At 47.0% G+C, this 20,513-nt stretch overlaps 1 protein-coding gene across 1 annotated transcript; it reads left to right on the forward strand.

Annotated features, from left to right (window-relative positions):
* Positions 1 to 2,691: 2,691 nt before the first annotated feature.
* On the forward strand, positions 2,692 to 3,522 carry LOC144175730 (uncharacterized). Its single transcript, XM_077704760.1, has 2 exons — positions 2,692 to 2,859; positions 3,088 to 3,522. The coding sequence occupies exons 1-2, from the start codon at positions 2,692 to 2,694 to the stop codon at positions 3,520 to 3,522; spliced, it is 603 nt and encodes a 200-aa protein (XP_077560886.1).
* Positions 3,523 to 20,513: the final 16,991 nt, after the last annotated feature.

A 20,513-nucleotide genomic window follows, 5' to 3' on the forward strand; every position in this document is an offset into this window, starting at 1 on the left:
GCCGCAGTGATATTAAAAAAACGGACGACGGCGAAGACATCGCCGGTCTAATCGCCTGGCCAAATACAGTGGTTCTGTCTGTCGGGTGGCAGCGACTCATCCGAGTCTGACGATTCAGGCGACATGTCGACCGCGCGGGCGAGTGCTGACCAAGTGCAATCCTAGTAGACGCTGCGGCGAACGTCCCTGACGTCACGGGTGAGACCGTGACGTAAGGCTGGGCCGCTTGCAGGCTGGCCTTCGAACAGCCATTTTCCCGCGCGGCGAACAAATTTGAAACTGGTTGCAATAAACGTGCTATAATTAATTCTGTGTTGGCGGTTGACTACTTTCGGTTCGATTTTCGTAATTACTGGGCCAATAGGTATTCTTTACCGCATAAAAACTGAAAGCGAGAAATTTCGTCTCAGTACTCCTTTGAAGTCGCATATTCAAGCTTCTCTCAATGCACCACGTTAAAGAATCACCAGGGTAGAAGAGTTTGGTGTTGGGCCTGTTGGTACATACTTTGAAGAACGGCACACGAGGAGAGAGTAGGAAAACACACACGCTGGTACTAGCAGCATTTTAATGAATAAAATTTCGGAGGAAAAGCAAGGTCAGGGCATGCCCCGTAAAAACTACAGTAAGAAGGTCAGCTGATGACGCTTTGTTTGAGGACAAGACAACTATCACTCGCTGTAAACACCGCGGCAGCAGCGGCATCTGGCGGCCCAGCTTACGGAGGTGTCTTGGTCTTCTGTGCGACCAAACATGCAAATAATGAACGCCGCGGCATTGAGGAATGCCGAACACTTAGCTGCCCGCTGCAAAAACTGCAAAGATTCTGCTTTTCAGACCAATGCTTGAGAAATGTGAGGTTTTCTTCAGATCGAGGGACCAGCGGAGCAGTATACACAAGACTTCTGTGTCAGCATGCCATCTTTGCACCGGTCGGTCAGAAAAATTGCTTTCTTGGATTTTCTGACGCACGGGTGTCGGTCGGCTGCTGCGGAGTGTGCAACATTCATCAAGTATGACTATCGCTTTCGTTCTTTTTCTTTTTCTTTTCGTCTGTTCGTAACGTGTTTATAAAGGGTGTGTCTGTGTACTAAACTTCAGTTGTACTAGCGCACGCGTGCCGCGTCAGTTCAAAGTAGCTGTGTATTTCTTGTGCTGAACTGTACAAACCATGGAATACCAACTCGGCCGATCGATCGCACAAAGCGCTGGCGCCACACCATTATTGCTTTAAGCCTCCGCCGCCTTCTGGGATTCTGGCGGTGCCGGCGGCCGCCGCCCACACTGTCGGCGTTCGTAAGTGTGTTTTATCCGCCGGGGACGCCAATTTGCCGCCATCATGGGCAGCGCCACTTCATTCTCCCCCAGTTGGCTGCAGTGCGACGCTGTCTGGGACCTTCTCCGGGGAGCGGTGTTGTTCGCTTCTAAAACGAAGAGAAGGTGCTCTGCATCAACGCATTATGCCTCCGCGACTCCCTTATGAAGCATGCTCAAGTGCAGTCTTGGGCAGTGTGTCATCATCAACAGCCTATCTACGCCCACTGCAGGGCAAAGGCCTATTCCATTCATCTCCAAGTACCCCGGTCCTGGCCTAACTGCGAACAATTTATCCCCGCAAACTTCTTGATCTCATCTGCCCATCTAACTTTGCCGCCCCCTGCAACGCTTGCCTTCTCTAGGAATACACTCTGTTACGCTTAATGACCAACGGTTATCTTGCCTTCGCATTACATGCACTGCCCACGTCCATTTCTTCTTCTTAATTTCTACTAAGATGTCCTTAACACGCGTTTGTTCCCTGACCCATTCCGCTTTCTTCTTGTCCCTTAATGTTACACCTATCATCTTCCGATCCATTGCCCTTTGAGTCGTTCTATATTTAAGTTGTACCCTATCAGTGAGCCTCCAAGTTTCTGCCCCGTAGGTGAGTACCGGTAAGATGCAGCTGTCATACACTTTCTTCTTCAAGGACAATGGCAGGCTGCCATTCATTATCTGAGAATGTCGGCTGTATTCAGTCCACCCCATTCTTATCCTTCTAATTATCTCTGCCTCATCATTGGGATCCAGGGTCACAACTTGGCCTAAGTATTCGCTTACCACTTCCACTGCCTCGCCACCTATCTCAATCCGCTGTGCTCTCCAGAGGTTATTGGGCATTACTTTAGGTTTCTGCATAATAATTTTCAGGCCCACTGTTCTACTCTGTTTGTACAGTGCGGAAAGCATGCTTTGCAATTCGTCCCCCGAGTTACTTAGCAAGGCAACGTCATCAGAAAATCTTACGTTACTGAAGAATTCTCAATTAACCCTTACTCCCGCCTGTTCCCAATCCAATGTGTTGGCAATTGCGAAGAAGAGGAAAAAGATGTGGCTCCTGGCTCGAGGGCACGAGCATCATTATCATTGTAACTAAGTCATCGCCATTAAAAGGGTCATTCGATCAGGGGTCCCACGGCTTCGTTTCCTGGCGGCGCACCCGCAACGAGGTGTCCGATCCGCAACATTTGGTGCCGAAACCCGGGAAAACGAGCGGCTCCCACCGACGTGCGCAACGAGCGACGGCGGCGACGAGTTTCTTCTAGAAACGGTCGCCCAAGCAACTTCGCCCTTCTCGGAACCGCACCCAGGGAGACAACGCGCGGACCGGGCTGCCTACCAAGCGAGTAAGCCGGACTTTATCGTTGAACGATGGACCGGCTGAAGGCGAAACGCGCTGCAAGGCGAGCCCAAGCGACGAAAATTTCGACAGAGGCGACAGCACTCATCGAGAGCGGCTGCTCGGACCGGCTCACGCTCTGGAATTTGTTGGACAAGCTCATGGCTAGCCGCGAGGAGCTTAGCAAGACCGACGCCCAGGTCGAGGACGCGGTTCCTGTCGAGGAGCTGGAAAGGGAGTACGAGTCGGCGGCCCATTACAACGACCAGACGCTCGAGGCTCTGACTCGCCTGACGTACCGGCTCGAGGAACTCGGCGTCAGCGACACGGCGCAACCTGCCCCCTCGGCTGCGGTTAGCACGCCGCAGGCCCCAACGACGGTTCCATCTCAGATCTCTGGACCCCGTCTGCCCATGCTCACCATCCAGCCCTTTCATGGAGACTTGTGCAGCTGGATGTCGTTTTGGGAGCAATTCAACGGCGCAGTCCACACCAACAGGGCTCTCACCGCTACCGACAAGTTTCATTACCTCCGGAACTACCTGTCGGGTGAAGCAGCAGCTGCCATCGCCGGGCTGCCAACAATGGAGGCCCGTTATGAAAGTGCCGTCCAGCTGCTGAAGGACAGGTTTGGCGACAAGAACCGTATCATACAGCGGCATTTTCGAAACCTCCGAGAGCTACGGCGCGTGACGTCTCACTCTGAGGACAAGGAGCTCCGCAGGCTTTACGACTGTGTTACGCTGAATGTCCGCTGCCTAAACGTACTGGACGTTTCCACGAGCAGCTTCTCGGAAATGCTGTACGACGTTTTGCTGGAGGCGTTGCCGAAGGAAATCTTCTTGGCATTCCACCGCCACTGACGTCTTCAAGGTGATACGCAGGGAGCAGTGCCTTCTGCTTTAGTAGAGGCAACCAATGCCGCAACATCTTGCCGGCAACTGGAGCAACTCTTGCGGTACACGCAAATCGATCTCGAGGCAAGAGAGCAATGTGCTCCAGTAGGGACTCCTACCGAATCGAGTGACCCTCTCCAGCGTAACGGCCAGTCAACGTCGGCGCTTCACGCCTCGCATGCTTCGATGCCCAAACGAAACGAGTGCTTTTTTTGCGGATCGACCAAGCACAGTACCGAGGCTTGCGACGCTTCTCTGAGCATCGTAGAAAAGAAGAAGCGACTGGCAAAATCTATGCGGTGCTACCGATGTACGAGGAGGGGCCACCGATCAAAGGAGTGCCGACGAAAGGTCATGTGTACGACATGCAAGGGAAGGCATGCACCCGTCATGTGCGACCCTGGCTACAAGTAAAAGGAAAACGAAGTCCAAAGCGAAACCACGCGCAATTTCCCGGTGCAGACGCTGGCCTCCAAGACTGCATCTACTGCGCTCACTAGCTGCCAGCTGGGCGAAGATGTTCAGCTCCAGACCTTCCGGTCGTGGATCATCGGTCCCAGCGACACGCGCTACATACGCGGCATTTTGGACGGTGGCAGCCAGCACACGTTCATCAAGGAAGGCCTCGCTTCGAAGTTAAAATTAAAAGTCGTGGGAGAGAGAAGCCTCGCCGTCAATACATTTGCATCGGCCGTTCCTTATGAACTACGAAAGTGCAAAATAGTTGAGCTCCGGCTTCATAGCCAGTTCGACGATGCGCATCAAGTGATCGAGGCGTTCACCGTACCCACGCTCTGCCGAAACATCGCGGATACGGACATGAACGGCGCTTTCGCTACACGGCTGAGAAAGTTAGACCATCGGCTGGCAGACGAAAGAACGGTTCCAGAGGTATGTGAGGAGCCAGGCATCAGCCTTCTAGTAGGCTCCGACCAACTGTGGAGAATAGCGACGGGGGACACGATTCGGTGCAACAAGGTTAACGGTTTTGTGGCCCTAAACACTATGCTTAGATGGACGCTGCAAGGTACAGCTGAGAAACGGACCCCGACACCTTTCCCCCAGCAAGCAAAGTGCGGCGTCCTTCAGGCGCAAGTACTTGAGAGAGTGTACAGGAACGCTGACATTCACAACGCCTTCCTAACGAAGAAAAAACATCGACACGACCCACAACGAAACCCTGGGTGGACATTTGGAACCACCGTCTACGCGGCCCGATCATGACTGCTGTGGCAACAAAGCAAGAAATAGATGAAGCGAACCGTCACATAACCTTCGACGGACGTCAGACGACTTCGCATCCATCGAGCGGGAAGATCACATAACTCGACGGTCCTGGAGAAGGAAACCAGCTGTCAAGCTGCATGAACTATTCAAAGATGAGGGTCGAGGTTGCACGACCAAAAAAAGGAAGAAACCTGCAGGAGCGCCGAAAAGACAATGTGCTCTGAACCGTCCTCTATGTTGTGTGTTTGACTAGCTAGAACTACGGTGCTATGTTTAGGCCAGGAGCCGCTTGCTACATGTGGAAGTTGTTTCACTCTTTTGTGGCCGGGAGAATGTTGGGAATTGCGAAGAAGAGGAAAAAGATCTGGCTCCTGGCTCGAGGGCACGAGCATCATTATCATTGTAACTACGTCATCGCCATTAAAAGGGTCATTCGATCAGGGGTCCCACCGCTTTGTTTCCTGGCCGCGCACCCGCAACGACGTGTCCGATCCGCAACACAATGTTCTGAATACTTCTTGTAAACATGCTGTGAATAACATTGGAGAGATTGTGTCTCCTTGTCTGACAACCTTCCTTATAGGTATTTTACTGCTCTCCTTATGGAGGATGATGATAGCTGTGAACCCATTGTAGATATCCTCTAGTATTCTTACGTAATGCTCATCTACCCCCTCGTTCCGTATTGACTGAATGACTTCTGAGGTTTCGACCGAGTCAAATGCTTTCTCATAATCTATGAAGGCTATATATAGGGGTTCAGTATACTCAGAACACTTCTCTATCACCTGATTGATCGTGTGAATATGGTCCATTGTTGAACAGCCTTTACGGAACCCAGCTTGTTCTTTAGGTTGACTGAAATCTAAGGTTGCAGAAATTCTGTTAGCGATTACCTTGGTAAGTACCTTGAACAACTGACAGTAAGCTGATCGGCCTGTAATTTTTCAAGCCCTTCATGTCACGTTTCTTATGTATTAGGAAGACGTTGGCGTTTCTCCAAGATTCCGGTACACTTGCGGTCACTAGGCATTGCGTATACAGGTTTGCCAGTTTTTCAAGTACAATTTCTCCGCCATCATTCAAGAGGACTGTCGTTATCTGATCCTCACCAGGTGCTTTGCCCCCTTTCATTTCTTTCAAAGCCTTCCTTACTTCTTCGGTCGTTACTGGTGGGATGTCTATCTTCTGTGAACTACTTTCTCGTTCGGCATTATCCTGGATGTCTCGGCTACTGTACAGATCCCTTCCTCCGCTACTGTGACTAGTTTGTCCCTATTTGTGATGACATTGCCTTGCTTGTCTTTAAGTGCATACATCTGATTTTTTCCTACGCCAAGACGCCTCTTCACTGCTTTCGGGATACCTCCGTTCTTTACAGCGTATTCGATCCTCTCCATATTATACTTCCGTATGTCAGCTGTCTTACGCTTATTAAATTCGAAAGCTCCGCTAGCTCTATTCTCTCAGCTGGGGTGGAGATTGTCATGGTTTTCCGTTTCCTAATATATCTGTCGTCTCCTCGGAACGTTTGCAGGTATCCTGTCTAGCTATCATGCCCCCGACTTCTACTGCACACTCCGTGATAATGTGTGTAAGGTTGTCGCTGGCTTCCTGTGTCGTAAAGTCTGCTTCCTCGGTAAGAGCTGAATATCGGTTCTGCACCGCGATCCCGAATTATTCTACTTTACGTCTTACTGTTCGCTCATAATTGGCTTCTTTCGTACTAGCTTGTTACGGTCCCTCCTCAAATCTAGCCTAATTCGAGATCTTACCATACGGTGGTCACTCCACCTTACCCTTCCGAGCACTTCCACATCCTGCACGACGCCAGGGTTACCGCATAATATGAAGTCTATTTCATTTTTGTGCTCCCCATTCGGGCTCCTCCAGGTCCACTTCCGACTCTCCCGTTTACAGAAGAAGGTATTCATTATGCGTAGGCTATTCCGTTCTGTAAACTCAACTAGTAGGTCCCCCCTGCTATTTCTACAGCCCAGACCATAGTTCCCAACTGCCTTGTCTCCAGCCTGATTCTTGCCTACTTTAGCATTGAAGTCCCCCATAACTACGGTATACTGTGTTTTTACTCTAGCCATTGCCGGTTCCACGTCTTCATAGAGGCGTTCCACTTCCTGGTCGTCGTGGCTGGATGTGGGCGCGTCGCCCTGTACCACCCTGAGTTTGTACCTCTTATTGAGCCTAATTACAAGACCTGCTGCCCTTTCGTTGATGCTATAGGCACCGGACACTGAAGTTTGCGCGCGACTGCAGCGCCATCTCTCGCCGCCGCTTAGCAACTCTGGCTCGGTGGATGTCGCGACCGGCCGTTCAGCGCACGTAAAAATACACGCGCTACGTGCGGTTCGACATTGTGTGGCGGAAGTTTTTTAAGAAACATAGTTATAATTGCAAGTTCCAGGGTCTGAAGGGATCAAAAGGCTGCAGGAAAGAATTAGTGGCAGCGCCGCTACTGCTGCTGGGAGCACAGCCACAATCGCGAAAGGCAGCCTACCATGGTTCTGTACAGGTTTCTCGCTCGGGCAGCCGTGGGAGAACAAGCGTCGCAAGAAATGATTTTAGCAGTAAGAAACGTCAAGGAAGTAAGAAAGTCATGACATTTTTTGTCAGTGGAAGGAGTAAACTTAAGAGTACGATAACCGTTTACGCGCAGTGCAGGCACGAAGGGCCGTAAAACTAAAACGTTTGCTTTCAGTGTTCATACACATCACGCGCTGCGATGAATCGCATGCCGTCGTAGTAGTTGCATAACACAAGGTATTACCGCTTCCGCCACTATTGTTTTATCAGCAGTAACCTTTTTTTAGCGACATTCACGGCACCGAATGGATATCAAAAGGCGGCACAAGAATATGCATCACAGCACTTCGCGGGTGATGCCAAAAGCAATATCAAGACGGTCAATACGCATCCCGCTTACTGCCCTACTTTGTTCCCCGAAATGTAGATAGTTCGGCCACGCATTCCAAGCGAGAGCATGGAAAGCTATCAAAGGCAAGGTTGCATTCACTCGCGCTGACTTCTTTAATGCGTTTTGCGTATTCTGAAAGTTGAGGTTATTATTGTTTAAGCAGAGGATGGAGAGAATTCTTTATAGCGTTTTTGTGTACTCTGAAAGTTGATGTTATTATTGTTTAAGCAGAGGATGGGGAGGAGGAGGAAATACTTTTTTGCTGTATTCCGAACGGCCTGAACAAACTGTATCACAATTAGCCGCTAAGACGACTCTAACATTACTCGCAAGATAGAAGCCGAAACTGAACGGAATCTTCGTAAAGACAACCGCCGCTCCGCATCAGATTTCCAACTGTGTGGAACTGCGTTCACTTTGTCAACAGCTAATAACGTTTGGAATGCGTTGTTAGTTAGTGACAACACCAACCGAGCTGAAGAAGGGCAACCGAAAAAGAAACTGTAGTGTGGTTGCGCGAACAGAGGAAACAATGACACAAACACGCTTCTGTCGTGGAGCGCCGTTGCATACGCTGGCTACTGACCTGAATTGGCGCTGTAAATAACCTTCGCTTGCTGAGAATGGGACTTCGCAACGATGTCTGTCCCGTAACTTTCTTTCACGGCGCACACGCGCGCGGGAACGTACAATCTCTGTAACTTCTCGCGCACGCGAGGCCGACAGTAGTAGTGCAGCCCCGTAATTGTCCGAAAATCGCACAGAAGCACTTGAGACACGGGGAAACTATTTGCCAGAACAGTTTTCAAGGTCGAGACACCTTTCAAAACAATTGTAGAATCGCAAAAACAAACCGAGAGGTGCCGAATATACGAACGCGCGGCCGCCGTCTTCCTCTCACCGACCCAAGGTTAGCTGAAGCTTCCGCAGGGCGGCGCTGGGTGTACTTATTCGTCCCGCCCTCTGAGCAGTGACCGGTGCCTATAGTGTTCTTCTGTGTTGCCAGCTATGCTTTTATTGAGTAGAAAACCCCCTCCCAGTTCTCTTTTGTCCACTAGACCACGGTAACATAGGACGTGTCCATTTTCAGCACCGTAAAGGTGTCACCAGTCCTCCTAACCTCACTGAGCCCTATGACATCCCATTTAATGCCCTTTAATTCCTCGAACAACACCTCTAGTTGTAAATATATAGTTGTAAATATAATAGGTGTAAATATTTGCGTAGTATAGTCCAAATAAACATTTATTAATTTGAGTAGGGATTAAAAATATCATCAGTTAATAGAAGTTTTCTAAAACCATTTTTCTTCTTGTGGGCGCAGCCGGCGCTGCTGCTACTACAGTGTCCTAGAAGTTCCTGCTGCTGCAGCAGCCGTATCGCCATAACAGTATCGCGTATGGCGAGTTCGAAGCCCCGATTGTGTAGGGTCAAGAATGTGCATAAAGCGGAGTTCGTAATGCTAGAAGCGCTATCTCAAAACGTGAGAACACTTCTAAAGTATCGGGAGGAGACTAAGCCAGCCTTTCCATACGGTAGCAAAATAACCGCTCTCGAGTAATGCTGACCTGTAACCGCCTGGTGTACGCCGGTTGTACCCGCATACAATTTAAGCGTACTTGAGACGACATCGCGCAGCCGATGGGCCCGGTTCGAACCACCCACCTTCCACACAAGAATAGACACACTCCGACAATAATTATGTAAACCTGCTGAGGCATGTCGGCACGCCGGCATCCGCTATTAACAGTTTTCACCACTGCAAGTTCAGAATGCTTTAATGGGTGGCTTGAGATTGCTGTGCGTGTACTCGAAATGAAGACTTCTTAGCAGCGCCAAAAGGTCGACGGAACGTACCGTGCTCAGGACGAAAGCTAGACGGGGCTACTGATTTTTTACTACCCGCACGAGGGCATTCAGTTACAAAAATTGCACCAAAAACAACCAAGGAAATCATTGCTGTCCCCCACATGTACCGCCTACGACCCACTGTAGTATATTTCCCCTTCAGAGATATTGTAAGGAACGTACGATAGAACAGTTTTGCGCAAAAGAAGAGGACGAAGATAGAGAGGATAAGACAACCACAACTTCCAAGTTTATTTTGCATGAATATACCTCCCACCAGCATGCCCCTCAATCCCATCAGCAGCCGCACCACCCAAGACGCCGTAACAAGAATCAGATGTCAAATACAATAAACAAAACAATTCGACTAAACGGGGTAACCAAATAGTACGCACTAGATAACAAGTACTACTTAGACTGCGTGCACGTCTTCCAAAATCAACATGTGTCGCACTTGAAATTAAAGATGAAAGAAATAGTTGCAGATGACATCTACGAGGTCTTAAGATGTATGACGCACTAGCGTTACTCCGACGTCGAGGAGCGTTTTGGAAAGGAGTTGCTGCATTTACCATTTATGATTTCCAAGTATTGAACTTATTCACAGTGGCTCAGGAAACTCAGACGCCATCTACGCTTGCTTGGCTTAAGATATTGGCGTGAAAAGTTGCGGCTGCGAGGTGTTGGTCAGTTCCAGAAAGACAGCAGCAGTATCAAAGTTTAATAGTGTTTATCGCGCTGGACTGACTGAATTTTCGGTTTTTTATAGTCAAACACAGAGAGAGAGCGAGATAGATAGATAGACGGACGGACGGACGGACGGACGGACGGACGGATGGATGGATGGATGGATGGATGAATGGATGGATGGATGGATAGAGAGAGAGAGAGAGAGAGAGAGAGAGAGAGAGAGAGAGAGAGAGAGAGAGAGAGAGAGAGAGAGAGAGAGGTGTCTGTGTAGTAAGATTTATTGACTCTTCGGGAGAAGGGTATAAAAAATGGTAGACTCTATATAGTTCAGCCAGAATTCCAGGACCCCGGAATAAGCTCAAGCTGATCTTGAGGTGATCTGGGCAGCCTGTCACGTGTCGATATAAGTTGGCTATGTAATGCTGAAATTGTTCACCCCTGAGGATATCCTTGGCTATGGGCAGGTTACGCAGAAGAGAGTGGTTTTTTGCCCGTATTTAGCACAGTTTTAGGTCCACCCCGGATATTTACAACCAGACAACTTCGCCCCTCTAGATTTGTTAATTGATGTGTTGATTTGTATCCGGACCAGGGTTTGCAATTATTAAGCGATGAGATCCCTGTGTAGCACGGAGAACGATGGTGTTCCGAAGCGTAGGATGAGGAGACGTCTGTATTTTTCGGAAGGGTGAGTGTGAGCTGTGCTCAACAAGGAGCACATAATACGAGTGCGAGTGGATCAGATCTGTTTAGAGACTCGTTGTTTTCCCTCAAAAATGAAATGAGCAAACGTTTCACCAATATACAAGTCAGGGAATAGAAATGTCCCCACTAATTACACGCTAATTTCTGCTTTCCTCGTGTTTCTAAAAGGCATAAAAATAATTCTTTCACATCTGGAATGATTCTTTTCTAAGCATGAAATATTATCCTCCCGCTAACATGGCTTTAACAAGGAATGCTCTACAAAATCCGCAGTGCTTATGAAAAAAAAAAACATTTTAAACAATATACAATCAGATAAGCCGACCTTGGGTGTTCTCATTGGTTATAAAACGTAAGACTTTATCAGTCATGAAACGTCTCGAACATTATGTCGCCATGGCGTGCGTTTTGTGCCGAACTTTTTACTGAAGTCTTACGCTACTGCTTGCCTGCAATCTGTTATGGATGGCTATCTATCTTCTTTTCGCGACATACTGTGTGGAGTTGCGTAGGGTATAGTGTCCGAGGCCCATTTGTATTCAATGTGTATGTTAACGACATCGTATCTGTTCATGAAAACACTGAATTCGTTTTGCACGCCGATGATAGGAGAGCAGTCTGTTTATTACTAGCGATAATGTATGAACATTTCTTTTCACCCAGATTCTGTTCTGTCCAAAATGTTTGACAGCTATAACTAAAATAGTCTGGAAATAACGTTAATAAATGAAAGCTCACAATATTCACACGAAAGAACAAGTGGTACACATTAACTCATACATTGAATTGTTGGCCAGAAAGTTATCTGCTGTGGGTGCGCTATTAACATGTTTCCCATAAAACAACTCCAAATTTACAACGCCCTTTTCAGATCTCACTTGAATTTTCGCGCTGTAGTTTGGGGCACTATTACTAAAAAGAGCATTGATGCCCCGCTTCTCCTTGAATAAAAGCCATTCGATGCATTAGTGCTGTTCCGTATCTGCATCCCAGCAAAGAATTATTTCGGCATGACTACATATTCAGCACTCACAACCTTGTATGAGGTTTACGTTTTGAGCACTGCCCGCCATAATTTTTTAGTTTAATTGTCTGGTATGCTATTCCAAACAGGAACAAGTCGAACTCGTGAACGAGATAAACATATTTTTCAATGGCGTCGAACTGACTTCGTTTTACAACCACTTACTTACAACATACCTGTGATGCTTAACCGATTACGTCCACGTGCTGCTGAATGTGCCCGTATCAGTCGCAAATTCTGTAGTTTTTACAGAAAAATTACAGTGATATTTGCATCAACAATGTTTTTCATGTTCTTCTCAGGAATGGCATTTTCTGTGCTATGTGTTTGACATTATCTACACTAGAATTATTACGGGATCGATTAATAATGGTGAAATATTGTTCAGCGTATTGCAACATTGCTTCTGTACAACTCTTGTTTTCAACAAACGAAGCTTTGCACGACCAAAGTTGTCGCAGCTGCACAGGCGCTCTGGCCCCGCCAAGCTGTCTATACAGCTTTTTGCCAGTGCCCGTCAACATTTTCGACACCATACCAGTGTTGAAAAATAAACGTTGATTTGATTTGATCTGAAATGAAGACTGAATTATAAGTCCGAAAAATCTGGTTGGAGACACGACTAAACAGAGCGAGAACGAGCCAACCGCCCTGAATTTGCACGAATATGTCAAAATGGCAAAATTAACAACATTTATTTTTATAACAGAGAAGATGGGGATATTTGGTCAAAAATAATTACACAAAACAAAAGAGGAAGACAGAAAGAAAAAGACAAATTAACGAAGGAAATAAGAAAATATGCAGTCCAGAAATACCCTACCAGAAAAATAGCACTAGAAATACGGAAAAAGAACTGTGGAAACAAGAAATAACCATGGCGAAAAGGAGCGGACCGTGTCAAGCCATTATTTTGCACAAGCGTACAAAATTGGCGATGTGGCGCATTTAGTGGTCATAATAGCGTAAATGGAGATAACTGACCGCAAAAATTTTTTGAACACCCTACCCCCCAACCATTCCCCCTTTCACGAACAGTGCGTGGCCTTCCTGAAAAGTCCGGACGCTGGGACCCAGCGAGTACTGGTGAATAGGGCCTGGACTGCCAGCCAAGGCCAGGGCATCCCGGACTAGGGACGCCACCCGCCGGGCGGGTACCGTAACAGCAGCACCAGCGCTCGTGAAATAAACATTTATTCCTTCTGCTCCTCACAAAAATGAATTGACAAAATGGAGATATACATCCCTGCTCAAAAATGCAGACTAGAATAAAAAGGCCATAAAGGAGTGTTCGTAACAGAAAAAAAAACATATCCTGAACACAGACAAACCATGCACAATAAATTCCACCTACAGAAAGATACGCTCTAATAGCATAAATATACAGCACCAGCAGAAAGAAAAAAAGGAAGCTTGAAAACAATAAAACAACCCAACGTATTGGCTACTGATAGCAAAATCTAGTATAAAGAATCACAATTTGTGCAAGCGGCATAAGAATGGTGCCGATTAGTAGACAATTCTCTTATTTTTCCCACATACTTCGCTAGCTCGCATATGGGGTCAACCCCGGGAAGACAATATAGACTCTAAGCGATAACCTTTATAGACCTTTCCTCATTCCTTGCAAGAAAACTATCACGTATTATTGCAGACAAGAAGCAGGTGAACGGTGGCCACATAAAACCTTGAGCTCGAATATATAACTACGGGAATCTCTGAGTAAGAATGAAAAATCCCTTCTCGGACGTGTCAAATTCAGCAAAGACACTGGTGCATGTTTGTGAGGGGAAAATGCCTTTGTGCCGTATTGGGGGGTGAGCACATCGTCTACAGGGGATGAATTTATATCCCATTATTAGCCCCTAGAAAGGCCTCTTTTCAATATTTCCGCGGTGTCCAAGTAAAACTCCGCGCCAGTTCTCTGTAACACCTGCCTGGGTAGCTCAGAGGCAGGATACGATTGGCCACTAGGACCGAGTTTATGGTCTCATCTTCGTTTGAACGGATGCTTTTACTATGGTGGCGAAATATAAAAGTTAAAAAAAGGTGGTGCCTACATTTAAGGGGTGAGCTCAGGATGGCGGGGCTCGTTTTGCGGAAGGCAGACGATCAAAGTTTGTTGCCGGTACTGCATCCCCAAGGGGTAATGAGCACGTGATCAGGGTTGCCAAAGTGATGCGAAAAGGAGTGTGAACCGGTGGCCCCACTTGGTGGAGTGGACACCCCTCACTTTCGTGGACGCGGCAGTGCCGCTGTCCCGATGACGAAGACATCCGTCGACCCATGGCCTCGTGGTTGACCGTGCATCGAATATAAATAAACAGAGACCTTCAAGGTTCGCATCTTTCGAGCAGAGCTTGCTTTGCTGCGTTTTTTGACCTATCTTTATCCACATTCCCGCAATATGCAAACGATGTTGATGTAGGCGTACTCATCTGAGCCAGCATATTCCGTTCGCCATAAAATTCTGATCGGCACGAAAATCTGATATGCCAGCACACGTCGGTTCTTGAGTAAACAGCATCGTTTAAAACCTCGCTGTAGTGAGCAAATAGTGTAAACATCAAACGGGCCTTCATCTTTAAAAACAGACTGATGCCCAGAAACACCGTGCTGTCTCCAAAGACCAAACACTATTCTGCCTGATATAATTTGGAAATGCACTGCTCGAACTTTTCGCAGTTTTTTGTGTCGAGAACTAGGGTATTACACTACAGTATTACAGTACTTGAAGCGCAATAACTAATTCTCAAGATAGAAAACGAAGCACTCAGAAAGCGAGCATAATCGCAAGCGGTGTTTTTGCAGTCAGTAGCTGATTAGCCGGAGATTATATAAAAACTTTTATGGCGTCCGGATAATTATTAATCGAACACCCTGCCCTATAAAGCTACGGTCTATACTTGTATTCGCTGCGAAATCAGGCACCTGGCAGACACGCTACTGAAGCGAAACCTTGAATGCCACCAGCGAAATGAAATTTTGAAAAGCCATAAGATACCCGAAATATTGAAGTGAAGTGCTTAGCAGAAAAAGCTTGCGATTTGTCGTGTTGAAAGTGCAGCACGACCGACCGGATTCAAAATATAGCCGTAGCTATAGCAGAAAAGACCAGCCTTTTCGTCCGAACCCGAGGGTTTTCTTTCGCGTTGGTTTAGACAAGATGGATAAATAATGCAGGCTTTTCAAAACGCCACAATGAAGGAAGCATGTATCAGCAAACCGTCTTTCCTTCCCCATGTCTCGTTTGGTTTGTAGAGTAATGTGTACGGTTGGAAACTGCATGTCTCTCTTTTTCCAATTATATGCGTAACTTTATCTTTACTTACAGCTGTTTAATTCCAGCTCACGCACAATATTTCTGCATTGTGTTTATTTACTTATGTTTTTGTTGCCGTCCGGCCACGCCCGGGTATTGTGTTCCGAGCAAAGCGCATGTTTCATCTTCTTTTTTTGAACCGCACGGCCGTTATCTTTGACAGGGAGAGTGTTCCTCCAAGTCGTCAGTGGACTGGAATGATCTTCTTTGATCTCCAGTGTTCTCTATGTAGTACAGCGGTTGGAGAAACAATCCCACCGAAAGGTAAATGCTCGCAGGGCAGACGCCGTGGCATTTCACCCCTGACGCCAACCTGCGCACGTCGCTTCGTTGACCGCTTCTACGCCGCTTGTATTTTTTTTTTTGAGTAGTTGAGGAGCACAAGTTTGCTCCAGTAAACGTTCGTTTTTTCAAGAAAACCTCGTCGTCCTTGGCTAAGTGACAATATGTTTGTAGTTCAGTGCATAAGTAGACATACATAGGAAATAAATACTCTAGTAGAGAAAGTGTTCATCCTGTTTTCTTGAGCTTTTTTATGACGTATAGCGCGCTGTTCAGAACCATGACTTAAATACTGTGATGCCCCCAAATCCTGGACATGTTCTTCGTTCGATGTTACCTTTTGAAGACACTTTCATAAGCCCTTTCCAGCGGAAGGTTACATGCAAATTTTGCCGAATCAATTCCACAGACCTTAAAGTTCGACGGATGCGCTCACCGCCTTACCCCTGCGTAGGAGGTAATTCTCTGGTGAATGAGCCAGCGAACTCTGCTACACACGTATACAGCTACACACTCCGCAATTATTCTGAACGTTGTTCTCAACTAAGTGACAGTTTTGTCATCTCTCAGAAGTCTGTTGAAAACCTGGAGCTGCTTCCTGTTGCCAAATTCACTCTAAAAAAAGGGGAATCCGTACCAATACCGTTTGCTTGCAAATCTGCTTGCCACAGAATTGATCCCCTTGCGATTCTTAAGGAGAGGGTAACCAAACATTTTCCAAGGGGAGTTCCGTGACTCTCAGGTCAAGAGTCGCCACCAAGAGTCGAGAGAGAGTATGCAGGACTCCATCGGATGTACCCACTTCGACTCCAAATCAGTAAACTAGGAGAGTGCAGTTGATTGCTTTGTGATACCAGTAATTAGAGTCAGTCTGACTCGTTTTGAAAGAGAGTCCCGAGACTTTATCAGACCAAACGTCGTGAGGTATTACCCAGGATTCCTTAGGCTTCAGTCACTGCGACTCCACATCGACGAGCAATGGGGGTTTCGTTGGCCATTTCGTGACCACTGCAACAGGGGCGCCAGACCTTTTTTTGAAAGAGTTCCATTACAGAAGAAGACAGTCAAAAAGCAGTATGGATGGCTGCATCAGACATAATCGCTACGATTCTATAAGGTAAGGCACGCATGCCTTGAAGTAGCCGCATCAAGTCCGGAAAAACTGTTGATGCGGGCTTATTGGTACATGGTTTGATAACAGCGCTAGAACAAGACACAGAGAGGGCGACATGAGACTTGATTGATTGATTGCGGGGTTTAACGCGCCGACGCAACGCAGGCGATGAGGCGCGCCGTAGTGGAGGGCTCCGGATTAATTTTGACCACCTGGGGATCTTTATCGTGCGCCGAAATCTCGTACACACGGGCGTTTTTGCTTTTCGCCTCCATCAGAAAAGCGGCCGCCGCGGCCGGGAATCGAACCCGCGACCTCGTGCTCAGCAGCGCAACGCCTTAGCCACTGAGCCACCGCGGCGGGTGCGACATGAGACTGGGCGCTCACTAACAACAAAGGGTTTATTTCGCCGCAGCTGAATATATACCCTGTTAAATAAAAACAATAAAACACACAAAATAATAAAATTGCGAGGCAAGGGCTTGTTTCCCTAAAATTTACATACGCTAAGATTACAATCAATGAGTTAGGCAATCGTGCTCCTTTTTGTGCATGTCAATTGACGCTATGCTGACGGAATTGTGATTTCGTGAATGAATTATGTGGGCCTCAAAGATTTCCCTGGTGCGTTGCTCCTTATATCTTCTCAGTACACGTGTCTGTTCGAGTCTTGACGTGCATCCACACTTCGTACAGTCAAGGGCTAGATTGCTGCCTTTTCCTGCTTTTTGGTTGCAGGCGTGTTCCCGTAGCCGGTCGTTTAGGCAGCGGCCTGTTTGGCCCGTGTATGACGTACCGCAGGACATTGGTATGTCGTACACTAGCCCCGATGAGTACTCAACGAATCGCTGTCCGTGCTTCTTAGAGCAAGGCCGCGGGGCAGTTCTTGAAAACAATAGAACTGGCGGAATTCCATCCGGCCAGGACTTCTGAGCAATCGGCGGCAACATGCTTCCTTTTTGTCCTTCTCGTCGTCGTTGGCAGCGACGTCAATTCTTGCTGCCTTCGGCTGGCGCCTCGCAAGCATCGTGAAACCGCTCCCCACCCCCTGCCCGAGACTGTTAATTCTTTGCAGTGCGCCTCGCACCTGTTGGGCTCGCGAGAGCGCAGGGGCCGTCGCGACCCTCCGCCCCGCGGCCTGAAGACGAGCGTCGCGATTGCGTTAGAGTTTTAGTGAACTAGAAGAACCTAATTTATGTTTTAGAAAACCTAATTTTCTCCGGGCAGCAGAACGTATACCATCAATATGTGCTGTACAGCTAAGCTTCGATGCGATCGTTACGCCCAAGTACTTGTATTCTTCGATGCTTGCCTTATAGTGTATCCGCCTACATTATAAGTAAATTCAAATTTTCGGATTTTGCTACTGAGGCAAATATGCGGTTTTCTCAAAATTAATTCTCATTTCCCACTCTTTAACTATTCCTTTATGAAGTTTAAGTTTTCACACAAGTCACGCTGGTGAGAGATAGAATATATGGTATTAAAAATTATGCAGACGTCAGGAAATAACAGACAAGCCAGGTTGGATGGCTTGAACTAGATCGTTACTATAGATATTAAATAATACTGGCCCGAGAACTATCCCTTGCGGGACTCCAGAAAACACCACCAAATAACCAGAGCTGAAACCGTTTATATCTACGTACTGTTTGATGTTTGTATAATATGCTAGAATCAGCTAATTACTTCCGGAGGAATGCCAATATCTTTCATTTTGTTTGTTAGTTTCAAAGGCGGGACCTTGTCGAATGCCTTAGAAAAGTCCATAAAGTAGACATAACCTGTACAGCCTTGTCCAGAATTTGGGAGAACTCGTTAACAGTCACTAATAATTGCGTGGTAGTAGATAATCTCCGTGAGAAGCCATGTTGCATGCTGTGAATTACATTTTTTTGGTTCAAGAAAAGTATTTAAATACTTCACTATAATATGTTCATGTAATTTGCAACAAATACCAGTAAGGGAGATCGGTAGATAATTGATGACTAATAATCTGTAGATAATTGATAACTAATAATCTGTTACCTTTCTCAAATGTCGGAATCGGCTAAGGCGTTGCGCTGCTGAGCAAGAGGTCGCGAGTTCGATTCCCGGCCGCGGCGGCCGCTTTTCTGATGGAGGTGAAAAGCAAAAACGCCCGTGTGTACGAGATTTCGGCGCACGATAAAGATCCCCAGGTGGTCAAAATTAATCCGGAGCCCTCCACTACGGCGCATCGCCTGCGTTGCGTCGGCGCGTTAAACCCTACAATCAAATCAAATGTCGGAATCACACGTGCCAGCAGCCAATCGTATGGCACTGCACTAGTTTTAATCAAAACATCAAATATTACTACGAAACTCGCTAGTATTTCCGCATACTTTTTTTAGAAAAACAGCTGGGATACCGTGAGGGCAGGTCGATTTTTTCACGTCTAATCGCAATAACAGTTCTATCACCCCTTCCAAGGGTACATTTACTAAGTGTGAATGACCTGGTACCGTCATGACACTCGAGTTTTGTGCTCTTGAAAAAACGCTGTGAAAGTGTGAAGTAAACGTGTTTGCTATTTCGTTTTTATTTGTGACAGGGGTTTCTCCGTTGATTACTTCATCAGGAATACGGTTGTCTTCGTTTTTTAAGAACTGATAAAATTTTTGTGGACTCTCTGACGCAAAGCGGCATAGTGTCACGGTGTAATAAGGGTCCCCAGCCTCCCTCTACTTGGATGCCAAAGTATCTCTTGAGATCGTGCAGAATATCATCATTAGCTATTTTTTGCTTCCTTCGCCGTTTAATTTTGCGTTTTAAGTGAATTACATCGCGCGTTATTTAGGGGTTCGTGAGATCAACTTTTTAAAGTTTATCTGGAACAAAATTGGCAATGCGAAGTGGCAATAAAATTTGAACCTTTTCTATAGAGAGTTAACACTGCCGTCACAAAATGATATCAAAGCTTCTTGTAGGTAGTGAACAATCTGGAAATCGTCTGCAGCAGAATACTGCTTTACAGCTACGGGTTCGGGTCTAGAGGGCCTTGATCTGCGAGATAAAGAACAATGAAAATATACCACTTTGTCATGAGAAATGCCACCAAAAACTGTTTCCATGCAGGATTCAAAACTTGTGAAACAGAAAATCAGATCTAATATTCAGTCTAATATTCAACATATTCAACCAGAAATCTATGACAACATGCCATCTTTGAGGGCACGGCAGCACTACAATAGTGTACGAACTTGAACGAAATCCGGAAAGCGTGTCGTAAAAACTGACATGCACAACAAGCCAAGCAGAATCAAACATGCTGCTCCGACGAGGGCCGCCGTTCCCTCTGAGAAGACAGGGCTCGACCGGAGACTTTGTATCCTGGATGGTCCACGTCAGAGAGTTGTGCAGCCAATTCGGTGTCCCGTCCTCTGAGTCGATGAAAAGACGATCAGTCCGTGAAGGCGTTTTCCACTTGTGCGATAAACCGCCAGTGCACAGCGCAGACAAGAATGAGCAGGCTGTTCGGCACATGCAGCGGTCGGATCAAATTACAACCCGCACAACAAGCCAAGCAGAATCAAACATGCTGCTCCGAGGAGTGCTGGCGTGCTCTCGGTTGCAGGAAATGAATGTAGCTTCTCATTCATACCACGAAAAATACCCTCCTCTCCCTCTTTGCGAGTCACCGACTTTGTGTGCCCAAGAAAAAAACACATGCAAAAACGCAAGAAAGAAACAGCATGTGGGCCAAGTCACGCCCGTATTCATTCCATACTGATATCTGGCATTCTTGGCGACGATCGGTGGTCATATGAGAGAACGCTCGTGTCCGCGCACGACC

This window comes from Haemaphysalis longicornis, unplaced genomic scaffold (assembly GCF_048455015.1).
Source record: "Haemaphysalis longicornis isolate Haplotype H1 unplaced genomic scaffold, Haemaphysalis longicornis Haplotype H1 scaffold_3, whole genome shotgun sequence".
In the NCBI taxonomy this organism is placed as follows: domain Eukaryota; kingdom Metazoa; phylum Arthropoda; class Arachnida; order Ixodida; family Ixodidae; genus Haemaphysalis; species Haemaphysalis longicornis.